General features: G+C 37.5%; 1 protein-coding gene across 1 annotated transcript in view; it reads left to right on the forward strand.

Annotated features, from left to right (window-relative positions):
* Window positions 1–20,242, forward strand: part of cpamd8 (C3 and PZP like alpha-2-macroglobulin domain containing 8) — a 45,104-nt gene that overhangs the window by 8,616 nt on the left and 16,246 nt on the right. The window contains exons 4-27 of the mRNA XM_015033127.1: window positions 545–643; window positions 1,142–1,159; window positions 1,596–1,650; window positions 1,870–1,983; window positions 2,178–2,262; window positions 3,166–3,274; window positions 3,521–3,748; window positions 3,852–4,022; window positions 4,115–4,243; window positions 4,389–4,587; window positions 4,714–4,889; window positions 6,859–7,008; window positions 7,143–7,304; window positions 7,388–7,530; window positions 8,620–8,682; window positions 10,091–10,322; window positions 11,714–11,867; window positions 14,026–14,156; window positions 14,282–14,333; window positions 14,502–14,800; window positions 15,147–15,215; window positions 15,308–15,464; window positions 16,022–16,198; window positions 17,959–18,040. Coding sequence (XP_014888613.1) covers window positions 545–643; window positions 1,142–1,159; window positions 1,596–1,650; window positions 1,870–1,983; window positions 2,178–2,262; window positions 3,166–3,274; window positions 3,521–3,748; window positions 3,852–4,022; window positions 4,115–4,243; window positions 4,389–4,587; window positions 4,714–4,889; window positions 6,859–7,008; window positions 7,143–7,304; window positions 7,388–7,530; window positions 8,620–8,682; window positions 10,091–10,322; window positions 11,714–11,867; window positions 14,026–14,156; window positions 14,282–14,333; window positions 14,502–14,800; window positions 15,147–15,215; window positions 15,308–15,464; window positions 16,022–16,198; window positions 17,959–18,040 — 3,254 coding nt within the window. The remainder of the gene's footprint in view (window positions 1–544; window positions 644–1,141; window positions 1,160–1,595; window positions 1,651–1,869; window positions 1,984–2,177; window positions 2,263–3,165; window positions 3,275–3,520; window positions 3,749–3,851; window positions 4,023–4,114; window positions 4,244–4,388; window positions 4,588–4,713; window positions 4,890–6,858; window positions 7,009–7,142; window positions 7,305–7,387; window positions 7,531–8,619; window positions 8,683–10,090; window positions 10,323–11,713; window positions 11,868–14,025; window positions 14,157–14,281; window positions 14,334–14,501; window positions 14,801–15,146; window positions 15,216–15,307; window positions 15,465–16,021; window positions 16,199–17,958; window positions 18,041–20,242) is intronic.

Here is a 20,242-nt window from a genome sequence, read left to right on the forward strand (position 1 = left end):
TTCATTCATTTTCTTGCACTCTTATCCCATTGGGGTCGGGAGGGGTGCTGGTGCCTATCTCCAGCTTTCAATGAGCAAGAGGTGGGGTAAACCCTGGACAGGCTCCCCTTTACTATGATACTCTAAATTAAATCTAGCGGCACCAACTTCCAGAGTCGCCTAATTAGTAAATCAACTCTGGCTTTGATCAGATCAGTCTTAGTACAAATACAGCTATTCTGAGAAGGTCTCAGTGGTTTGAAACAGACATTTTATTTTTCACTTTCTTTTAGGTTGAGGATTGTAGGAAATCTTGTGTTTGTCTGCCACATATGTTCACCATAAAATGTATTGAAGTTTGGGGGTGTAACATGATAAAATGAGAAAAGTTAAAGGATTAGGGATTCTTTTGTTTGGCATTGTACATTGTAGATATTAGCAAATAAACAAATCCAGAGATTCTATAATTAAGTAGTCATGGTAAATATCACTGTAAAACATTTCTAATAAAATAGTTTAGCTTTTAATACTTGGTTAATCTGTGAAATGCTACATATCCATATGCCCTTTTTCACTTTTTAAAAAAATACTGTTTTGTTTGTTGTTTTCAGTGCTTATTAACGTCTACACAGTGGCACCTGATTTGAGGCCCATAAATGAAAAGGTAATTATATAATTAAGCTTAATAAAAGATCAATATTGCTGACTCTAATGGATTCATTTTAATTTCTAGTATCCTTCATTGCTGAATTGAAATTCAGAATATTCCCATTGTAATTTTAGATGTTTTATTTTATATGAAAAAAAACATTGTTTGTCTTCCAGTTTGACATTTTTCACATTGAGAGTTAAGATGAGAAGCATAGTTTGCCCTGTGCGCAGTGAAGCGAACAGTCACCTATTTACAGAGGCAAAGTTAGAGTCATTTCATGTGGAATGTTTGCAGTGGCTTCAAATATACTGTGTTACTGTGCTGACATGCAGTTTATTTATGTTTGCAGCTATAAAAGTACTGCAGGTACAAAGCAGGACTCGCTTCCACGGATAAATGAATGTCAACATGTGATAAAAACCTAAGATGAAGCATATTTTCTTGTAATGGCTGTAGGTATTTTTATCATTATAAGTTGTGTAAGCTTTTTTTTTTCTTCATTTCTTGCAGATGGAAGCATATATTTTGGTGAGTGAACAACCGGACCACCCAGAGTTGGCAGAGCTGTGTCTAGGAAGGAGACAGTGGCAATTTTCAGTTTCCAACATGATTTAAGATTAAAGAGCAGAAGTCGAGGCAGCTCACCTAGATAACAGGGTGCTCTTTGAAACAAGGCAAATATAAACAACATAAAAGGAACCTTTTTGTCCTCTTTTCTCTTCTATTCTATTCTCTCTTTTTTACACTTCTCAAAAGTTAGCAACACGCATGTGGGGCCTTTTTAAGTGAAGTATTTATTCTGAAAAAAGGTTTAGAAGAGCTTTTGATAGTAGACGGACTCCATCTGGAACTCTAGTTTCACCTAGCCCTGATCTTGATTAAATTGGTTTAAATAGGATTCTATGTGACAATACCACTCCACAGCAGACTGTAGATCCACAAGTATCTTAATTAACTCTTTCAGGACCCAAGAGGATCTCGGATGATCCAGTGGAAGAGCCTAAAACCTGTCTGCTGTGGTAAGCCACAATTCCTCCACAATATCACAATCATCACTTTGTAAGACTATCATTCGTCATATGAGCTATGCAAAGAGTTTTAGCTCATAAACAGTTAGAAATCAGTGCAACATTATAATCAACAGTATTCAATGCGGGATTATTGCATCTATAGTTGATCAGGAGAAGGCAGAATTGTAATAGTGAATGTTTCCCCCCCCCCCCCCACCTTTACCATAGGGATTGTGAACATGAGTTTCCCTTTGTCTGACCAGCCTGTGTTTGGAGAGTGGTTCATCTTTGTGGAAGTGCAGGGTCAAACCTACAACAAGTCATTTGAAGTGCAGAAATACGGTGAGAACACCCATACATCCATCCATCTATACATACAAGTCACTTTCTGCTTTACAAGTAGGTATAGAATTGTATTGTTATAGCCCAGCGCTTTTTAAGTTACTTAATATCTTCCAAGCAGACACTATCACGAGGACAATATAAAGATGTATTTTACAAACCCAACAGAGCCTGTTTTGTTTCCTCTCTCATAGTGATGCCCAAATTTGAGCTGGTTATAGTTCCACCTCCTTACATCCGTGATCTCAGCTTGTGCGAGCAAGCCAGTGTCACAGCCAGGTAAGTAACTTTACATTTAGCTTTACTACACAGTTCCTTGTCGAAGTATTCACGACTTTCAAAAGACTTCCCCAATTGGTGTATGGAGTCATCAGTGCTTGATTTGTTGTGCGGACATGTGATAGAATTTGAAAAAGCTCAAAGGAATACTTTACAAGACATTGCTCAATGCTTGTTATATGTATAATAAGTTGTACATATATATGTAGTAGTTTTGTATATTCATATCTGTTCCATCTTACAGTTTCTTGCAATAATACTCATTACAGTTTTAACTTTTTGAGATGATTTTCACCTTATGACTACACACTTTAACATATTTTAGTTGTATTTTTTTAAGAGTAACACAAAGGAGTGCATAGTTAAGAATTGTAAGAAAAATTATGAATAGTTTTCCAAATTTATATATATATATATATATATATATATATATATATATATATATATATATATATATATATATATATATATATATATATATATATATATATATTAATCTGAAAAGTGTAGCAAGTATTTGTAATTTTTCTTACCTACTGTAGCTAATATATTTTCAAACCAACTTTTGTCACAATTACAGCTGCAGGTCTTTGTTTTGCCGTAGTTCCTTAACACATGGCCTTGAATAGGTATATATATTGAATATATTTTGCTTCTGTGTTAAAAGTTCCTTGATTGTAGTCTGTCAAGCAACACCCCATTGTAGAGTTATATTCAAAATAAGTCAAGCATCTCAGATGTTAAAAAAAATACAAACATGCTAAGATAACATAAAAAATTGATTTCAGTTTAGGAAAAAAAAAAGAATCAACCCTTTTGAGTTACTAAAATAAATAAACTTTTCAGGATGTATTGCTTTGACTGTACTAATAGCATTTTTTCTGATGTGTCACTTTCACACAGGTACACCTTTGGGAAACCAGTAACAGGAAAGTTGACAGTGAATATGACTGTAAATGGAGTTGGATATTACCGCCATGAGATGGGTCAACCTGTCATTAAAACCATGGAGGTCAGTTCTGTAATTATTTGTTCAATCAATATTTGACAGATATTTACTGACAAAATTTAAATTTTTTTTATCATTTTAGCTGTATTCTAAGACTTTTTTATATTCTGTTTAGCCTGAAAAATTTAACAATAGAGGTGTCTTTCACAAGTGTACGATTGTTTTTGTCAATCTTGTGTCTTTTGTCAAGAAAAATTGCAATCCTTCAACTTTGCCAGATCTGTGGTACTTTTCTTCATTTGTTTCCAGATTAAAGGCTCTGCAAATTTCAGCTTGTGTGTGAAAGACATGATGCCGCTGGATGTGGCTGATCACTTCAGGGGGACAGTTAGCATTTGGGCATCAGTGACCAGCATCGATGGAAGCAGGCAAACCACATTTGATGATTCAACAGCAGTTCATAAACAACTCATTGACATCAAGTACTCTAAGGAGACACGCAAACAGTTTAAGCCAGGTCTGCCTTACAAAGGGAAGGTGAGATTCTACAAAGGAACGTATTGACACTGTAGATGAAATAACATTATTGATGGACTCTGTTGGCTTTTTCCCCCCATTCTTGTTCCCTCTGTATCTATAGATTGAGGTTACCTATCCTGATGGGAGCCCAGCTGATGGCGTAAGGGTGCGTGTTAAGGCAGAGCTTACACCAAAGGACAATATTTACACCAGCGAACTAATCTCCAAGGGTGGTGAAGCCACCTTTGAAATCCCCTCTATTCCGATAGCTGCACAATATGTCTGGCTTGAGGTCAGTAGCTTCCAATAAATAAGAAGACTAATGGGAAAAAATGTAAATACATTTTCTCAAATCTTAGATTTTGTTCATTTTATTTCAAACAGACTAAAGTGACATCCATTGACGGCAAGACAGTGGGAGACCAGTATTTACCTAATTACCTGTCCATTAGCAGTTGGTATTCTCCAAGCAGGTGTCACATCCAGATCCAGAGTCCCAGCGCTCCCCTTAAAGTACGGTTTGCTTTGTTTGTCTTTTTGGAAGTTTGTGCTAAGTTCGAATTTACTTGGGTTTGGACCAATAAAAAGATGTGTCCAAAAGGTATAAGGATAAGTCAGGTAGTGGTTAACTCAACTTTGAATGTTTCTGTGATTGTAGGTTGGCCAAGAGGCTGAAGTGGCTCTAAAATCTACCTGCCCCTGTAACTTCACGCTGCACTACGAGGTGGCGTCCAGGGGAAACATCATCCTGTCAGGCAAAGAGCCAGCCAACACGACGGCCTCACACAGAGGAAAAAGGGCAACCGTGACCTTTGATAAGAACATTCACACCACCCAGCTCCCTTCCTCTGCCTCTGGTAGAATTTTTTCCTTGTGTTCTCAATTTTTGTTTGTACAATTTATCTGATTAACAGAAAGCAGATGAAAGAATTATGCATAAGACTGTATCATCCCATGAGCTCACTTTTCTCTCACTCTGTCAGGTGTTGCAGGATCTTTGTCTCAGGCTGAGATGGACTCTTGTGTGTCTTATCTTCGTTTTCCTGTTAGTCACATCATGGCGCCCTTCAGCCGTCTACTGGTGTACTACGTCAGAGAAAATGGCGAGGGTGTGACAGACAGTCTGCAAATTTCTGTTCAGCCTGAACTTGAAAACAAGGTCTGTTGACATAATTGTTTATATTATATTTTAGTATTATCATTTATTCAGTTAAAGTATTTTGGGGCACGGCTCCAGTGGGTGCATGGAGAGCATACATACTGTACTCTCTCAGTTCTTGATTTTTACAATTTAGGACATTCTTACCTTGATTTGCTGCAGATCAAGTTCTGAAATCACAGTGTGTCCATTAAATTCCACAGCAGCAATAACTTGAAGAGGCTCTTTTTGGCAACCCGTTACTAGTCTCTTACATGGCTATAGAGAAAGGTTATCCCTTTCTTCTTTATTTCTTAATTTGCTGGATGAACAAAGCTTTAGCTGTCAGATAAGATGGACTCATAATATTTTGATGTGCAGGGTGCCAATGTAAATTCAGAACAAGCCCTTATCATCACCCATTCTACTACTGTGCTTGACGATAAACATGGAAGGTTTGTGTCTGGTTGTCTCCGAGCAAGTTACTGTAAATTATTTCTTAACATCTCTACATTTTACATTTAAAGAAAGGACTCTCTTTCAGAAGAACCTTGGTTCCTTTATATACAACTTTACCAATCTAAGTCTTGCTGGTTTGGCTTTTTTAGGGACAAGGGACCTTCTCTTAGCACCTTCCAAAATAAGTCTCTCTTCTTGAGTCTATTTCTAATTGTGTTGAAATAAATGTAAACATTTTCGCAGGTAACTAAGCCCTGTAAAATCAGGGATGTGCATCTTACTTTTTTTTTTGCAGCTTCTCTGCGCATTGCACAGTCTTACCGTGGGCCAAATTTGTTTGGATGGCTACCTTTTACAAGCTTGGCAACTGTCTTAAATGTTGTTCACTTGGGGATAATCTTCTATACTGTAGAATGGGGGCATTCAAACTGTCTGGAAATGTCATCTTCACACACTGATAGGCAGCAACAGTTGTTTCTTTAAAGTCATTGCTCAAGTCTTTCTGCCTCGGCTGGGTTGTTTTTATTTTTTTGTAGAGCTGTTCACAATGATGATAAGTTTGACTAACTTAAGTCCTATAAAACCAGAAAGAATTTATGAAGCAAAAATTAGAGCTCAGAAGTAGTTTGTTATTCATAAACCTTTATTTTGTTTCATTCTGTTATTGGATTTTTAGATAATTTTGGACACAGTGTAAAGACTTTATCATGTTCTTAAAGAGTATTTCCTTTGTTTTGACACATAACAGTCTCACGATCAGTGTGTTCTGAGTTTCTGCTGAAGAAAAGGTTTTTGGATGCAGAATAATTTGTTTAATCTTTAATAAGTATTTATCAAAAGCTGTAAAGGGTGGACTTACTGTATACATTTTGGAACTGAGCCAAAGTATCCATGCATCAGCCATTACACCACAGTGTAATGTCAGTAAACAAACAGCTGCGTTGGCCTAACAGCGCTCTCCAATTCCTTACTGAATTAGGTGGAGTTAACTCCCTGAAGTATTTACAGCTCTCTGGTATGCCCTTACAACACTATGTGTGTGGGTGGGTGGATTGTGTGTATGTTTTTGTGTCTCTGTGTGTGCATGAGTATGCTGGAGGAGGGGTTGAATGGGTATGATGATAAAGCAACCGTGCAGGCCACAGGCAGATAAGTACAGTCATAATATGAGAGGATGACAAGTTGCCGATGGCGAAAGGAGGGCAGCAGCGAAGAGATTAATGAGGCTAATTTGTGACTGTGTGGGTGGGAAAATAGTGTTGAAGTGTGAAAGTTTATGGCTGATCCTTAACAGCCCTCCCTCTTTAAAAGGCAGCTTCTTCTAACTGTATCTTCCTTCCTATAAAACTTTCCTTCCTAAAATTATGCATCTGTTTAGGCAAAAACAAAACTTAAATGTTTTGTCGACATGAAAAAAAAATCACATACAAAACAAACAATGGCTTTATATGTGGTTTTGCATTTAGAAATGCCTTTTAGTTTTATTTTGTGGATATATCAATTGTAAGTTCTTTGTTGTTTGGGTTTCCAGGTGTCTATTTCTTTTTCATCCAATGAGTCCATGCCAGGAGACTCAGTGATGCTGCACGTCCGGGGTGAGAGGGGTTCATGCGTTTGTGTGGCCACTGTGGATAAGAGTCTTTATTTGTTAAAGCCTGACTTCCAGCTTAGTACCAACAAGGTTTGTCACATTATTATTGTTCTGAAACTCAGTTATTCTGTAGCTTGATGTGCACGCAGGTGTTTTGGAAATCCACCCAGAAACCTAACCCTCCAAGTTGCATTCCTCTGTATGAATGTGTCTGCACTGTGCAGGTGTTTAAAGAGATGGCTGATTTCGACGTGTCAGACGTTTTTGGTGTTCCCAAAGATGACGGACACGTGTGGTGGCCTGGACTGTCCTCAAAGAGACGGAGGCGGTCATCGGTGTTCCCATGGCAATGGGACATCACTAAAGATGCGCGCTTTGCTTTTACAGTGAGAAAATGCAGCTTAAATGCCCACAACATTGTTGCAAAACGAGGTGGAAAATATCTCCTTTAAACGTGTTTATTCTCCAGGAAACAGGGTTGGTGGTGATGACAGATATGGTGAGCTTAAACCATCGGCAGAGCGGAGGGATGTACACTGATGAGGCTGTTCCTGCCTTTCAGCCACACACATCAGTTGGAGTGACCGCCATTCACCCGAGGCCCACAACCAGGTAGGACAGTGCTACTGAGGTGGTGAAGTAGTTTTAAGAGTTTAATGATTGTTGTTGGTTATGTATTGTCATACAACTGGTATCTGAGTTTGAGATAGGAAAAACTAAAACTCAGCACGTCTTACCGAACGAGAAGAGGATTATTTATAAACAGCCAAGAAGTCCAAGAAGCAGCAGACAGCCAAGTGGATGTCTGCTACTCCATTCAGTTTAAATCCATTTACATATCCACTATTAGCTTTGAACTTTTATAAAATTTTTTATGAAAGATTTGTAAGAAAATAGAAAGTTATACCAAACTCCTGTTTGCAGATTGTCAAAAGCCAAGTAAGAGACATAACTAACAGATGCATTGAACATTGGCTTTGACTAGAAATCTGTGTGCATAACATCTTATTTCTATTATACATAGAAGCAATGTTCACTATATTTGCTTCTATGAAATAAACAAAAAAATCTGCTGTCAGATGAGATCCAAATCAAGCAAAAACGGAAAGAATATGGCACAATTGCATACTTGAGAAGAAGACATTGTTGTGCACATAAGTAACTCCTGAGGAAAGAGATCCAACTGTACGACTATAGGAGCAGCAGAGATTCACAACCTGCCTGATCTGTAAGCTATATGCTATTTTTTAAATTGGTTGTTAATAAGTGAATTTGGTACCAGAATACCTTTGGTCAGAGATTAAGGATTTATTTTTATTCATGTCATTAAATCAGTGACAATATGCTTTGGGTGGTAAGCTGGCGGGGGTTGATGCTGGCCAGACAGTGAAGTGAGGATAATGTTGTGCTTAGAAAATCTGACTATTTCCATGGTTGGAAATTTTTAGTTGCTCCTCTCCTAGAGATATTTTCCCAGATTCTTAATTGCCATGTTTCATACCAGAATTGCTGATGCAGCGATACAAGGATGCCTCTGCAAGGTGGTTATTGCTCGTCTCTTCTTTATTCTCCTTACAAGATGGAGCTCCCATGAGCCAAAGGAAGCAATGAAGACGGACTACAAAACAGTTGAAAATAATTTGCTTTTTAAATGACATTTTCCACTGATGTTTTACAAATCCATTTGTTGTTGTGTTGTAGGACCGAGAAGCGGAGACGCACATTTTTCCCTGAAACTTGGGTGTGGCACTGCTTCAACATCAGGTAAATAAATCTTTTGACTCTTCATGTCTCTCTGAAGCATTTGTTTTTGTACTCAGCTTTGTCTTATCAAGGAAAAATAGATTTTAAAAATGCCACAATGAAATAACTGCACATTATTATTATTATTATTATTATTATTATTATTGTTATTGTTATTGTTATTGTTGTTGTTGTTGTTGTTGGTGGTGGTGATGGTGATCTTGTTTTTAATATGTGGATTTCAATACTTTAAAAACTTTTTTATGTGAAGCTTTATACCTGTTGCTCCTGTTAGACCTGAATTTCCTTTTTGTGGGATAATAAACGGTTGTAGAATAGAATAGAATAGAATAATATTGTAATACTGTACAATATAATTTCGTTTTATTCTATTCTATTCTAAAAAAGAAGTACATTGCACAATAGAGAATCTTGTAAACATGGTAATAAAAAGTTAAAGTCTGAAATTTACAGTTATTGTGGGCATCTATGTAATTATTTTTGAGGTTTCCCAAATGTATTAGATTCATGATAGTTATTTGCTGATAATACAGCATGCATCTATAATGATTAAAAAAAGAATAACAAGAATTAGGAGCTTAAGTTTAAATTTTGTAAAAAGAGTAAAATCTTCTTTTTAACATACTTCTTGCCATTGTAGCCTAAGAGCTCAAGCCTGGTTTCATCTGAATTTTTTTCCTGAATGCATTGTGCATAAATTTCAGACTAAAAGTTGACTTTGGTGAATGTGCTTATTTCTTGGTCAGTATTCTCTTTTATAAAATTTGCTTCATTATGGACAGGTCCATACTGTCCAGCATTTCTTTCTGAGAGGTTATTGCCATTCATTTTTTGAGAAACTTATGAAGTTGACTACACCCAGGCACCCATACAGCCCCATTTTCATGTTATGCAAAATTACAGAAAGTCTCTAAAATAAATCACGACAAAATATCCAACAGATTTACAAAGGCTTTGGAGAGGACCACATTCCGTTCTGCTTTCCTGTAAACTTCAAAGCTCAGACTTTCCTAAAAAGTATTTTTCAGTGGATTCTTGCCAACTTTAATCAAAAGGAGGAGTGTGATGCAGCTTTTTGAAGTTTAATATGTCATTTGACTTCGCCAAGACCAACATGAAATGCATGCTGCCAGGAATGACCTCAAGTCATTCCATACAGAGGAACAGATTAAGTCAACATCCAAGCGTCCCTCTCCGCCATCCAATTTGGAGTGTTTGCTGTAGTTACATCAGTTGAGATGTTGGTGTTGACACAGGTGTTAGCAGTATAAAAATGTCCAATTAAATCTACCGTTATCAATCAAATGTGGTTTTTCATTGCTTGTGTTAAATGACATCAATAAATGATGTCAAAATGTTATCATTGTCCAACACGTTTCTGAGTTGTGTTTCACTGGGTCACTCACAGCTCTGAAACCGGGGAGACTCTCCTCCAGTTGGACGTCCCAGATTCGATCACCACATGGGTCACAGAAGCTGTTGGACTCTCTGAGGAGAAGGGACTGAGTTTGGCAGAGAGGACAGAGCTTCGGACTTTCAAGCCCTTCTTTGTTGACTTCACGCTGCCTTACAGTTTAATTAGAGGGGAGCAGACCAAAGTCCCTCTTACAGTCTACAACTACCTTCCTACTTGTTCAGAGGTAAAAAAAAATTAAAATAAAATTGATTGCTGAGAGGGGGGTGGAATAGACACTTTTCCAATGGTGATATTTTACTTTCACACACTGCCTGTTATTCAGAAATAATTCCAATCACTCCTGTATGTTTTGTTGTAGCGAATTGAAAACAAAGAGGTGCAAATTTTCTTATTGGAATTCTGACTTAAGAGGTCATCCTTGTTTTTCCCCAAGTTGAACTCGAAGAATATTCCAAACAGAGCACACCGTAATACCTATGCCACGCCATCATGATTTAACATAGGTCAACATTAGCTTTATGTAAATTTAAAAGGAGATCCTGAGCGTGTCTGAGGATGTTCTAGGAAAAAGATTAAAACAGTTGTAGCTTGCATTTTCTGATACCTTGTACTCCTTGTCAATGATTTCTTCAGCTTACATTTTAAGTTAAAGGAAACAGATGCAATGCAAAAATATCTTCGTTATTATGCACAAGCCCTGTACGTCAGTTTCAGTATGCAGTTTAACGGTGAATTATTATCCATTTACACATATCAGATCACTATAAAATGTTTTGATTGATACATTTCAAAAAACAGGTTTATTGTTCATGGACCCCGGAGATTAAATTTGTTGGTTGTCATTCAGAGGTGTTTGTTGTTGTAGCACAAATTATCCTACATTTAAAAAAAGAAAAAAATCATTAGTCACTATTGACTAGTGATGATTTTTTTACTAGCCTTGCTTTTCAGTAATTTCATCTATTACTGTAATCTGTTTCTCTGAATCTTAAAGTTCGCACCATTCAAAAGTAGATAAGTCTTTGAGACGAGGTATTTGAAATTCCTGAGGAATGCAATGTGAAGAGCTGATTTTTTTTAGCTCCAAATTAGTTTGTAGTACTCACTTTGAAGAGCTATCCAAACTTTATTCTGGCCTTAAATGGACCCATCCTGCACTCCATTTACATGACATCATGATTTGTGCAGATGAGCCTGTTAAATGGTCTTTGCGTGTGCTGCCCTGATGTCATGTTTGGTGAATATGCAAACCAGAATCGCCCTTTCTTTGATGTCCATCCCTAAAACATGTGATTCTTATATTTGCTGCTCAGTTATTTATGACTCGTGGCATGGAGATAAAGAACTGTTAAAAGACCCTGTTTGCGGTACCGCACCCTGTGAAAACTGGATGACGACCACACTTTAATCCTTCATGAAGCCTGAGAGGCATTAAGTCAAGCAGCATGGAAATATGCTTGACTAAATGTGAATTTAAAAAAAAAATTATAATAACTTTGCTTTCGGCAGTTTGAGGAAACGCGCAGTATGAGAGAGATAGAACAAAGATCATCTCATTTTCTGCCGTCATGTTGATGAGGTCAAGTGGTTCTTATTTGTCTTTTTCTCTCTTAGGTACATGTAAAAGTATCTATTCCAAAAGGTATCAAGTTTATTGGCCATCCTGGAAAGCACCATCTTACCAGAAAGAAATGCGTTGCTCCTAGAGAGGCTATTCCTACGTCCATTGTGTTGTCATTCACTGAACTGGGATCTGCAAACATCACAGGTATTCCATCACTTTATCTATAATTTAAACTGTAGTTAATTGATGTGAAGTCTCATTAAGAAACATCTTCCCTGCACTAGTTGTTCACAGTTCTTGTCCCAGTTTGCCAGAGCAGCAAAACAGTTATTCCTGTTAGAGAACTAATCAGATTTTTGATCATGCAAATCAGACTATATCATTAAGCATAATGAATATTATCAAGCATGATAAATCTTTTGCTAGGACATTGGGTCCTCTCAGTGCGAGTCCTTACAGAAAAGCCAGCCCTTTGGGAATGGAGTGTGGGCCAAGAGGCTGAGCTGTGTGTGATCTGGTCACCCACCCCGGCTACAAGCAGTCCCCTCCTGGGCGCATGTGAAAACAAAGCTGACCAGCAGTAGGGGAGAGTAACCAGAGCTGCACTGTGACACTCAGTGGCATGTTGATGAGTTTTCAGGTCACCACCGGTCAAGGGGCCCCCCATGGCCCCACTCATAGTTTCCTGGCCTCCTGTGTTTCCTTTTCGCTACACACACACAAAGAGACTCAACTTGGCACAGTGTCATATTGCCAATGTCCTCCACATGAAGCGAACTGGGTGTCCATCTAGAAACATGTTTGACACCCAGATAATTAGGGATATGGCCCGTTTCATCTATTGTTATTTTTTTTTTACCTCTTAAATCCATTGTTATATTATTTTCCCTTGCGGTTCAGATTCGATTTTTATGTGACATGTATATTTTCAGACAGGGTTTAAGCAGTGTTGAAGCTTTATGGTTTAGCTGGTGCTAATAACCTCAGAGAACATTCTCAGCAGCAGTTTAATGGTGCTTATTGATTGTTTTTTTTTTTTTTTTACCACTTTGAAACCTTATACCTCGAACTACAGTCTGCACAGATTCCTGACAGCCACTACTCATAATTATACAGAAAAAAAGACAGTTATAACTATCATTTAATGGAGGGATCCTCAAATCCAGGACTCAAGGGCTGGTGCCCTGCAACTATTAGATGTGTCCAACACACCTGAATCAAATGTCTGAACCTCTGCTGGTTTAGGAAGAAAATGCCAACTGACATAGACTGGCGGATAGACCAAGTAAAACCTTGGTGGGCATTCTTATCCCTTGTTCTAGGGTTCTTACAAAGAGTGGGATCAGTGCTGGCCGCAAAAGCTAAAGCCTCCAGTGCATGTGTACAGGGTTCTAACTGCCTTATACTTTAATCAGAGGGGACCAGACCTTCCAAGGAGACCATTATGTCTGCTTTAGCAACATCCGACCTCTACCAGACTGTCCTCTGCCAGCACTCCTACCTCATCACAAAACTGCAGATGATTGTGGCCCTTTATAGTCACTACATGTGACCAGACACTGCCTTGGTCTGAGAATCAACAAAAATGAACCGGATTTCTAAAAGAGGTTTACAGAAGGATGGTATTAAAGTATACAGGGCTGGTTATTTATTTTCAATGGGCAGGATGGAGTAGAGCTTGTTTCCTGTAAAAGATAAGACAATGAGCATTCTAAGAAAACTCTTTGACAGCACCATTCAATCAACTGGACGTCAGTGGAGAGATGAAATAAAAGAGATGTTGGCAGTAGCAACAGCACTTACTGCAAAACAATCTTCAAATGACTTTTGCTCAGTAAGAGGGATTCATGTGGTTGAAATAGGCCGATACGCCCCAGTTGGGTTTAAGGAGTTCAAATGAAAGGTCTCCATAATCAAACTGTTTTTCTGATGTACTGGTGGGTCTCTAACTGTTTTGCTGGACTGTGGCAAAAACAGATGCCCAGTTTCATCTGTTCTTTGAAAACCTTTAGGACGGCTGTGAAATTCTCCATGGGTTTAGAGAAGCCACATTACCTTAGCATCACTTGTTTCTTTATTTTCTCCTTAGTTTGGGGGCTAGGTTATTCATTTTTGTTTATTTCCCTATTCATATTCACTCGGAGTCCAAGTTATTCTGCTAACTTTCTGTAAAAACTGATGGTCAAATTACCAATCAACAAATTTGTCAGCTTAAGAGAATTTTGGCTAAATTGTTAAAAATAGTTCTTTCTCTGTCTTAAGTGAAATTATTTCTTGCTAGGCAGAATCCAGCAGATATATTTCTAGAGAATGTATAAAATCATGAATGATTATGATTTTTTAATTTTTTTTATCTTAAAAGCTCGAGCTATTGCCTACAGTTCACCAAGTTGCTGTTCAGATGGAATACTGTCAGGCAAGAGTGGTAATTATGCAGATGAACGGAGGATCCCCACTGGCATCGATTATGTTCGCAGGACTGTCCTTGTCGAGGTAAAAGAGTAGACGTTCATTGTCATTTATTTAAAAAAAAAAAAACTGTTTATATACTGTTTGAGCACATTATAACTGCAAACTGCTTGCTTTTCTATTTTCTATGCTTTACAATCTGCTTGCAGCCAGAGGGTCTATCAAGAGAGTATACCTACAGTGTTTTCTTCTGTCCCAATGGTTAGTGCAAGTTATACTGTCTAAAAAATGTTTTCCAAAAACCAAATGTGTTCCCAAAAAGAGTCTTTTTTTCTAATAATATTTAATTGAAATATATAAGTATTTACTATGCAACAATCATGTACAAAACTTTCCCAACAAAAGTGCATTTCATATTATCCCTTTTAGAGAGAATCCACATTTCTACTCCGAATAAATATGAGTATCAGTATGTCAAAAAGCCATCCAAGATGACTCAGTTTGAGGTGGCTGTGAAGACCCACAACGACGCCCACATTGCCCTCTCTGCTAGTCCTCACGACAGTGCGGAGATGATTGAGATTGTACTCGGAGGGAGGCAAAATACTCGCTCCTGGATTTCCTTGGGCAAAATGGGTGAGCCCCTGGTCAGTGTGTCCACACCAGGGATGCTGTCCTGGGATGAGTTCCGCAGTTTTTGGATCAGCTGGCGAGGAGGCTTGGTACAGGTAGGAGAAAAATAAATATGTGTGTGTGTGTGTATAATAAACTCAATCATTTTGTGATGCAGTTATTGTGTGATTCTGCCTTGCACATCCTTCGGTTCAATCAGGTGATGGATTAAACTACCAGAAAGGATGTGGTGTACGTTAGGCTATTAAATATTTAATTATATTCTGTTGGGATCAGCAGCATTTTAGAAAGATCGAGTATATCAGTATATTTCTCAAGCCGATTCATTTTATTACTGAGGCGTTTTGATTGACAGGGTGTAGGATTAGATGTTTTCCCAAACAATAAAAACATTAGCAAGGCATTTTTTACTTTCCTCTGTCTGCATTTTCTTCTGTCTAGGTGGGCCATGGTTTGCATCCATCCAATGAATCTATCATCCTGCAGTGGGCAGGCCAGTTTCCAGGACAGGTTTGACTTTTTCATGGTATGATGTACAATTTTTTGGTACTTTATGCTAACAGATTATTTTGAAATATATGCGTATGTCTTTGTCCATCTAGGTGCAACACATTGGGTTCTCAACTGGGTGGGGCTCTGTAGGAGAGTTTAAAATCTGGAGGAAGGAGGACTCTGATGATGACCACAATGAGGCCTTCACTCTTGGAGTACCGCACAACATGGTGCCTGGATCGGAAAGGGCCACTGCATTTATGATTGGTATGGTAGTTTATGGTTGGAGGCATACAGAGTGCCTTTCAGAAGTATTCATACACCTTAAACCTTTTCATATTCTCAAAATATTTTGTCAGGATTTCATGTGATAGCAAGAACTTCATTCCACTTGTGATTGATACAAGTCTTGAGGTTAACATCTGGCTTTATATTGATATTAAATTAACCTCAAGACTTGGATTACGAAATAAGTGACTTCTGAAGGTAACTGATTGTACAGAATTTTATTTAGAGAATTAAACGTTTGTAGGGGTTGAAGTAAATTCTCCCAAGTGTTTACATTTTTGTATTTGTAAAGAATTTTAGAGTTGTGGTCTACTTTGTGGTAGTCTGTCATATGAACTCATCCCGATAACATGGAAGCTTGTGGTTATGACAAAATGTGGTTAAAGTTCAAGAAGTGTAAATACTTTTGTAAGGTACTGAAATTACCTGTGGTCACACTGTAAAAATCCCAATTTAATTAACACTAAAATACACTTACTTTCTCAGTGTAACACACTAAAAAATGTTTTATGCTTACGTCTGTGCACCTGTAACAGGAGACGTAATGGGACCAACTCTAAACAACTTGGATAAACTGCTGAGGCTGCCCTTTGGCTGTGGAGAGCAGAACATGATTCACTTTGCACCCAATGTTTTTGTTCTGAAGTACCTTCAGAAGACCGGGCAGCTGAGTCCTGAGGTTGAAAACGAAGCCACGGACTATCTGCTTCAAGGTAATGAAGCTGGAGTCCAGGGTTTTTTTTTTTGTCTTACATTCATATGTGTTTCTACCTGTGTGAAGTTTTGTGTTGCAGAACCCAGCTACAGCTTCTGGCACAGGGTCACAGCATCAGTGCTTCTTTAGGCCAACACAAAGCTCTAAAGCAGCCTATCCTCACTAAAAGAAAACCTCCCCAAATACTCTACAAGCCTACTGCAATAGATAGAGACCCTACCACTAAAGTTGAGGGTGTTTCCGCTAAACAAAGCAGTTACAAAGAAATCTATACTAATTACTACAAAAATTATTTAACACACACACAACTGACTACCAGCATATACAGATACATTAAAGATTAAACTAAAAGCAAAAACAAAAGTTTCAGTCCACTTTGTCCCTCAGTGTCACCCAGTGGTGATGCAAATTGTCTGTTGTCTATTAGTGAAGGAGATGCTTTGCAGCACCGTCGCAACCTGAGTCTAATGGAAAATCCTCACTTTACCCTTGAAAAATTGCATTTTCTGCTTTCTTTTGCTTTCTTTACATGTTCCAAGTACCTCTTGACTGTTCAAATTGGTAAGGAACTCAGTAAAACAAGATAATCCACAATTTTACCAACTTTGTTATTTTCTATTCTGTAGTTTACCTTCATTCAATTCAATTGGATGACATGCAAGTGAGTTGCAAACATAAGTGTGTCTCAAAACATATAAAAAATGTTCAATTCATGTCAGAAAGTGAAACTGTCAGGCCATCTACATCATTGGGTCTGCTGTTGCTCATCTTCCTCTTGACAATATCCCATTAATTCTCTACGAGGTTCAGGTCAGACCAGTTTGCTGACCAATCAAGAGCAGGAACACCATGGTCACTGAACCAGCTTTCGCTACCTTTGCCAGTGTGTGTCGGTGCCAGGTCCTGCCGGAAAATGAAATGAGCATCTCCATAAAGCTTGTCAGCAGATGAAAGCATGAAGCGCTTTAAAAAAAAATCCTGTTAGACTGCCGTATTGAATGTGAACTTCAGAAAACACATTGGACCAAGATCAGCAGATGGCATTTCACCCAAAACTATCGGAATGTGAAAACTTCACGCTGAGCTTACAGCAACATGGACTCTGAACTCTTTTTCTAGACGCTGGGATCTTGATTTCCAAATTAAATACAAATTTCACTTTCATCTGCAGCTGCTCTCAATTTATATATTTTCCTTTTCCTATCAACTCAGCAGCCTACTGACCCAGACTGAGAAAACATTTGGAGGTTCAGAAAATATTTTCAAGTATTTTGACTTAATTAACTAATTTGGGTGTGACACCATGAGTTCCCACTATTTAACGTTTTCACAGATTTTCTCAGACACAAAAGTTTTGGTTTTTATTTTCCACAAGCTATTATTATCGAAATAACGAGACGTAAAGGCTTGAGATATTTCACTCTGTGTGTAATGACTCTATATATTTTATGAGTTTCACTCTCTGAAATGAGTGACAAAAGTACTCAGTGTTATATGAACACATATAAACATTTTGGATTGTATATCACAAATTGCATCACTCAGCCTTTCTACCATTATTTTTTTCTCTCTCTTTTTACATTTTCTTCCATTAATATCAAAAGTAGTTGGATGGACAAGACTTTTATTAATATAACACACTGGTCACTCTACTCATGAAAATAAGAGTATTCACAAATTCTGCACGGGAAACTCAGGGAGTTAATCCTTCCTGATATTCTCCTCTTCACAGCAAATCTGTTCTCTGTTGTCATCCAGGTTACCAAAGACAGCTGACCTATAAACGGCAGGATGGCTCGTACAGTGCATTTGGTGAAAGGGATTCCTCAGGCAGTATGTGGTAAGCAAGTGTAGTAAATGAGTTGTACATGCATACACGCAAGGAGCAGCAGAGTTGTTCAGTGTTTCCTGGAATAAAGGCATAAGAGTGGAGAATTTATAATGCAAGAAAAAAAAATACAAAATAAAAAAAATAATTTAGCATGCAATTTTACTTATTTACTAAATGAAATGTTTATTTTATTTGAATAAAGTAGTTTTTTTATTTTCACACAGCCAGTTAGCTCTTAAACAGAAACGTATCCCTGTGGTGTGGAGTTCCTCCGCTTGTAATTTAAGGTCTCATTCTTAATGTTCGTTCCTCCTGTTGATTTATGAGCTCAGGTGGGTATTGTGATGTTTAATAGAGCTGAGACTGTAAAACAGCAGGCTTTATAAACGGCAGGCGATTGAAAACAAACATTATGATTGGCTCCCCGAGGCAGGTAAAATTCATTCTCATCAAAATTGACCTATGCAGTTTTGACCCTGTAAACTCTAAATGCCATGATTGGAGTCAGTATTATGTGTTGTCTGGAGCCTTTGCCTTTTCTTTTTTTTATTCCTTGTAAAGTAAAAGTTATGAATACTATCTAATGACTCCTTATGCTTAGTGTAATTGGTGATACTAAACTGTTGTGGTAGGATTTAAATCTTCTTAATGAGAGCATGTGAGGATGTGACAAGCAGTAGTTTGGGGTTTTCTTGCGGTGCTCGGGGCAACAAATGTGGTTTGTGGGCACTAAATAAACAGTGAACTATGAGTAAACCTGCAACAGACACTTTATAAATCAATCAGCAACACGTTAGCCTCCAAAACAAGCCCGGTTTTTGTTGTTGCGCCAGAGTTCATGAGTGGAGCAGTGCTTTAATTGCCTGCTGTAATGTTGTGTTAATATTTCCCAGCATTTAAAACACATTTTACAGGGGAAATTGGTGGAATATAGTAATTCAGAATAAATGACAGCAGCTGGCAGTGAATTAGGGTGCAGTATTTACCATTTTCCAAGCCAGGGCCGTTAAAAGTTCACAGAATTAACCTAAAGCTAAATGACTGGCACTAGGAAGACTCTTGCTTAGAAGGAAGAGCTCAGTATTTTTGTAGGTTAACCAGAAGGATTGACTGTTTGTTTTTTTCATGAATTGAGCCATACTTTAAGACTTAAATCTGCAGCATGCAACTTTTAAAAAAAAATATATGTTTTATTACATATTTGTTAAAACTGTTACCATGTTGCATTTCACATAGTAAAATGTTAAATTAATCTCCTCCTCCTCTCAAATGCAGAAATGCATTGCTCACTGTCAGAAACAACGGATCAACCTTTAATTTCCCCAGCATGTGTGTTAATGTTTACTTGTTTAGTTATTCCATTTTATTTGGCTAAAGATAAACTGAGACAAGATACTGTGTGTCTCTACGATCTGAAATCACAGAATTTCAGACAGTATCAACAATTTAATTTATGCTATCAGTCTTGGTCTGGCTAATCTAAATTATGATGATTCATTCTTATCTACTTGTATTCTGTTCTAAAGCTGGAAAAAAATAAGATTTTCATGAAGTATGATAATTTTTATGGTCTTGGGAGGGGGGATTTGTTTTCATATGGATATTTAGATTTTGTGAAGTTTTATGTAAGTAAGATTTTGGTATATAACAAAACTGGCAATGCTGTTATGTAGTTGGAATCAGATATTTACATTCAACTTATAAAAAGGTTAATATATTTTTCTCACTGTCTGACATTAAATCAGACTGAATTCTTCCGGTTCCATTGCGTTTTTTATTCATTCACAAGGAGAAGATATGTAATTTATTATGAAATTCTTATCTACCATACTTAAGGGACACTGTAAAATATACACATGTTGTAGATACTACAATACCCTCAATAAATACAAATCTGATGCATGTATCTATTCATTTGATACACTTACCCAATTACAAGTATCAGTTAAATAGTTAGCCATTGCACTTAATAGGAAGGCCTGTTTTGGTACAAAATGTGTGTATTAGTCTTAGAATAATGCAAAAGACCTTGTAAAGACCTAAACTGAAGCTGGTAAGAGGGTGTTATTACCCATACATTGGCTGAAAGTCCACTCAGAGAAACAGAAGTCACTGACTTACAAAAGCAACATTAAAACTCAGATTAGAGTTTGCAAAATGCATTCAAGGCACAAAAACGTAAATTTTTGGAAGGAACTGAAATATAACTGC

The sequence above is a fragment of the Poecilia latipinna genome, unplaced genomic scaffold, assembly GCF_001443285.1.
Source record: "Poecilia latipinna isolate Pla-1442-1.1 unplaced genomic scaffold, P_latipinna-1.0 Scaffold258, whole genome shotgun sequence".
NCBI classification, from domain to species: Eukaryota; Metazoa; Chordata; class Actinopteri; order Cyprinodontiformes; family Poeciliidae; genus Poecilia; species Poecilia latipinna.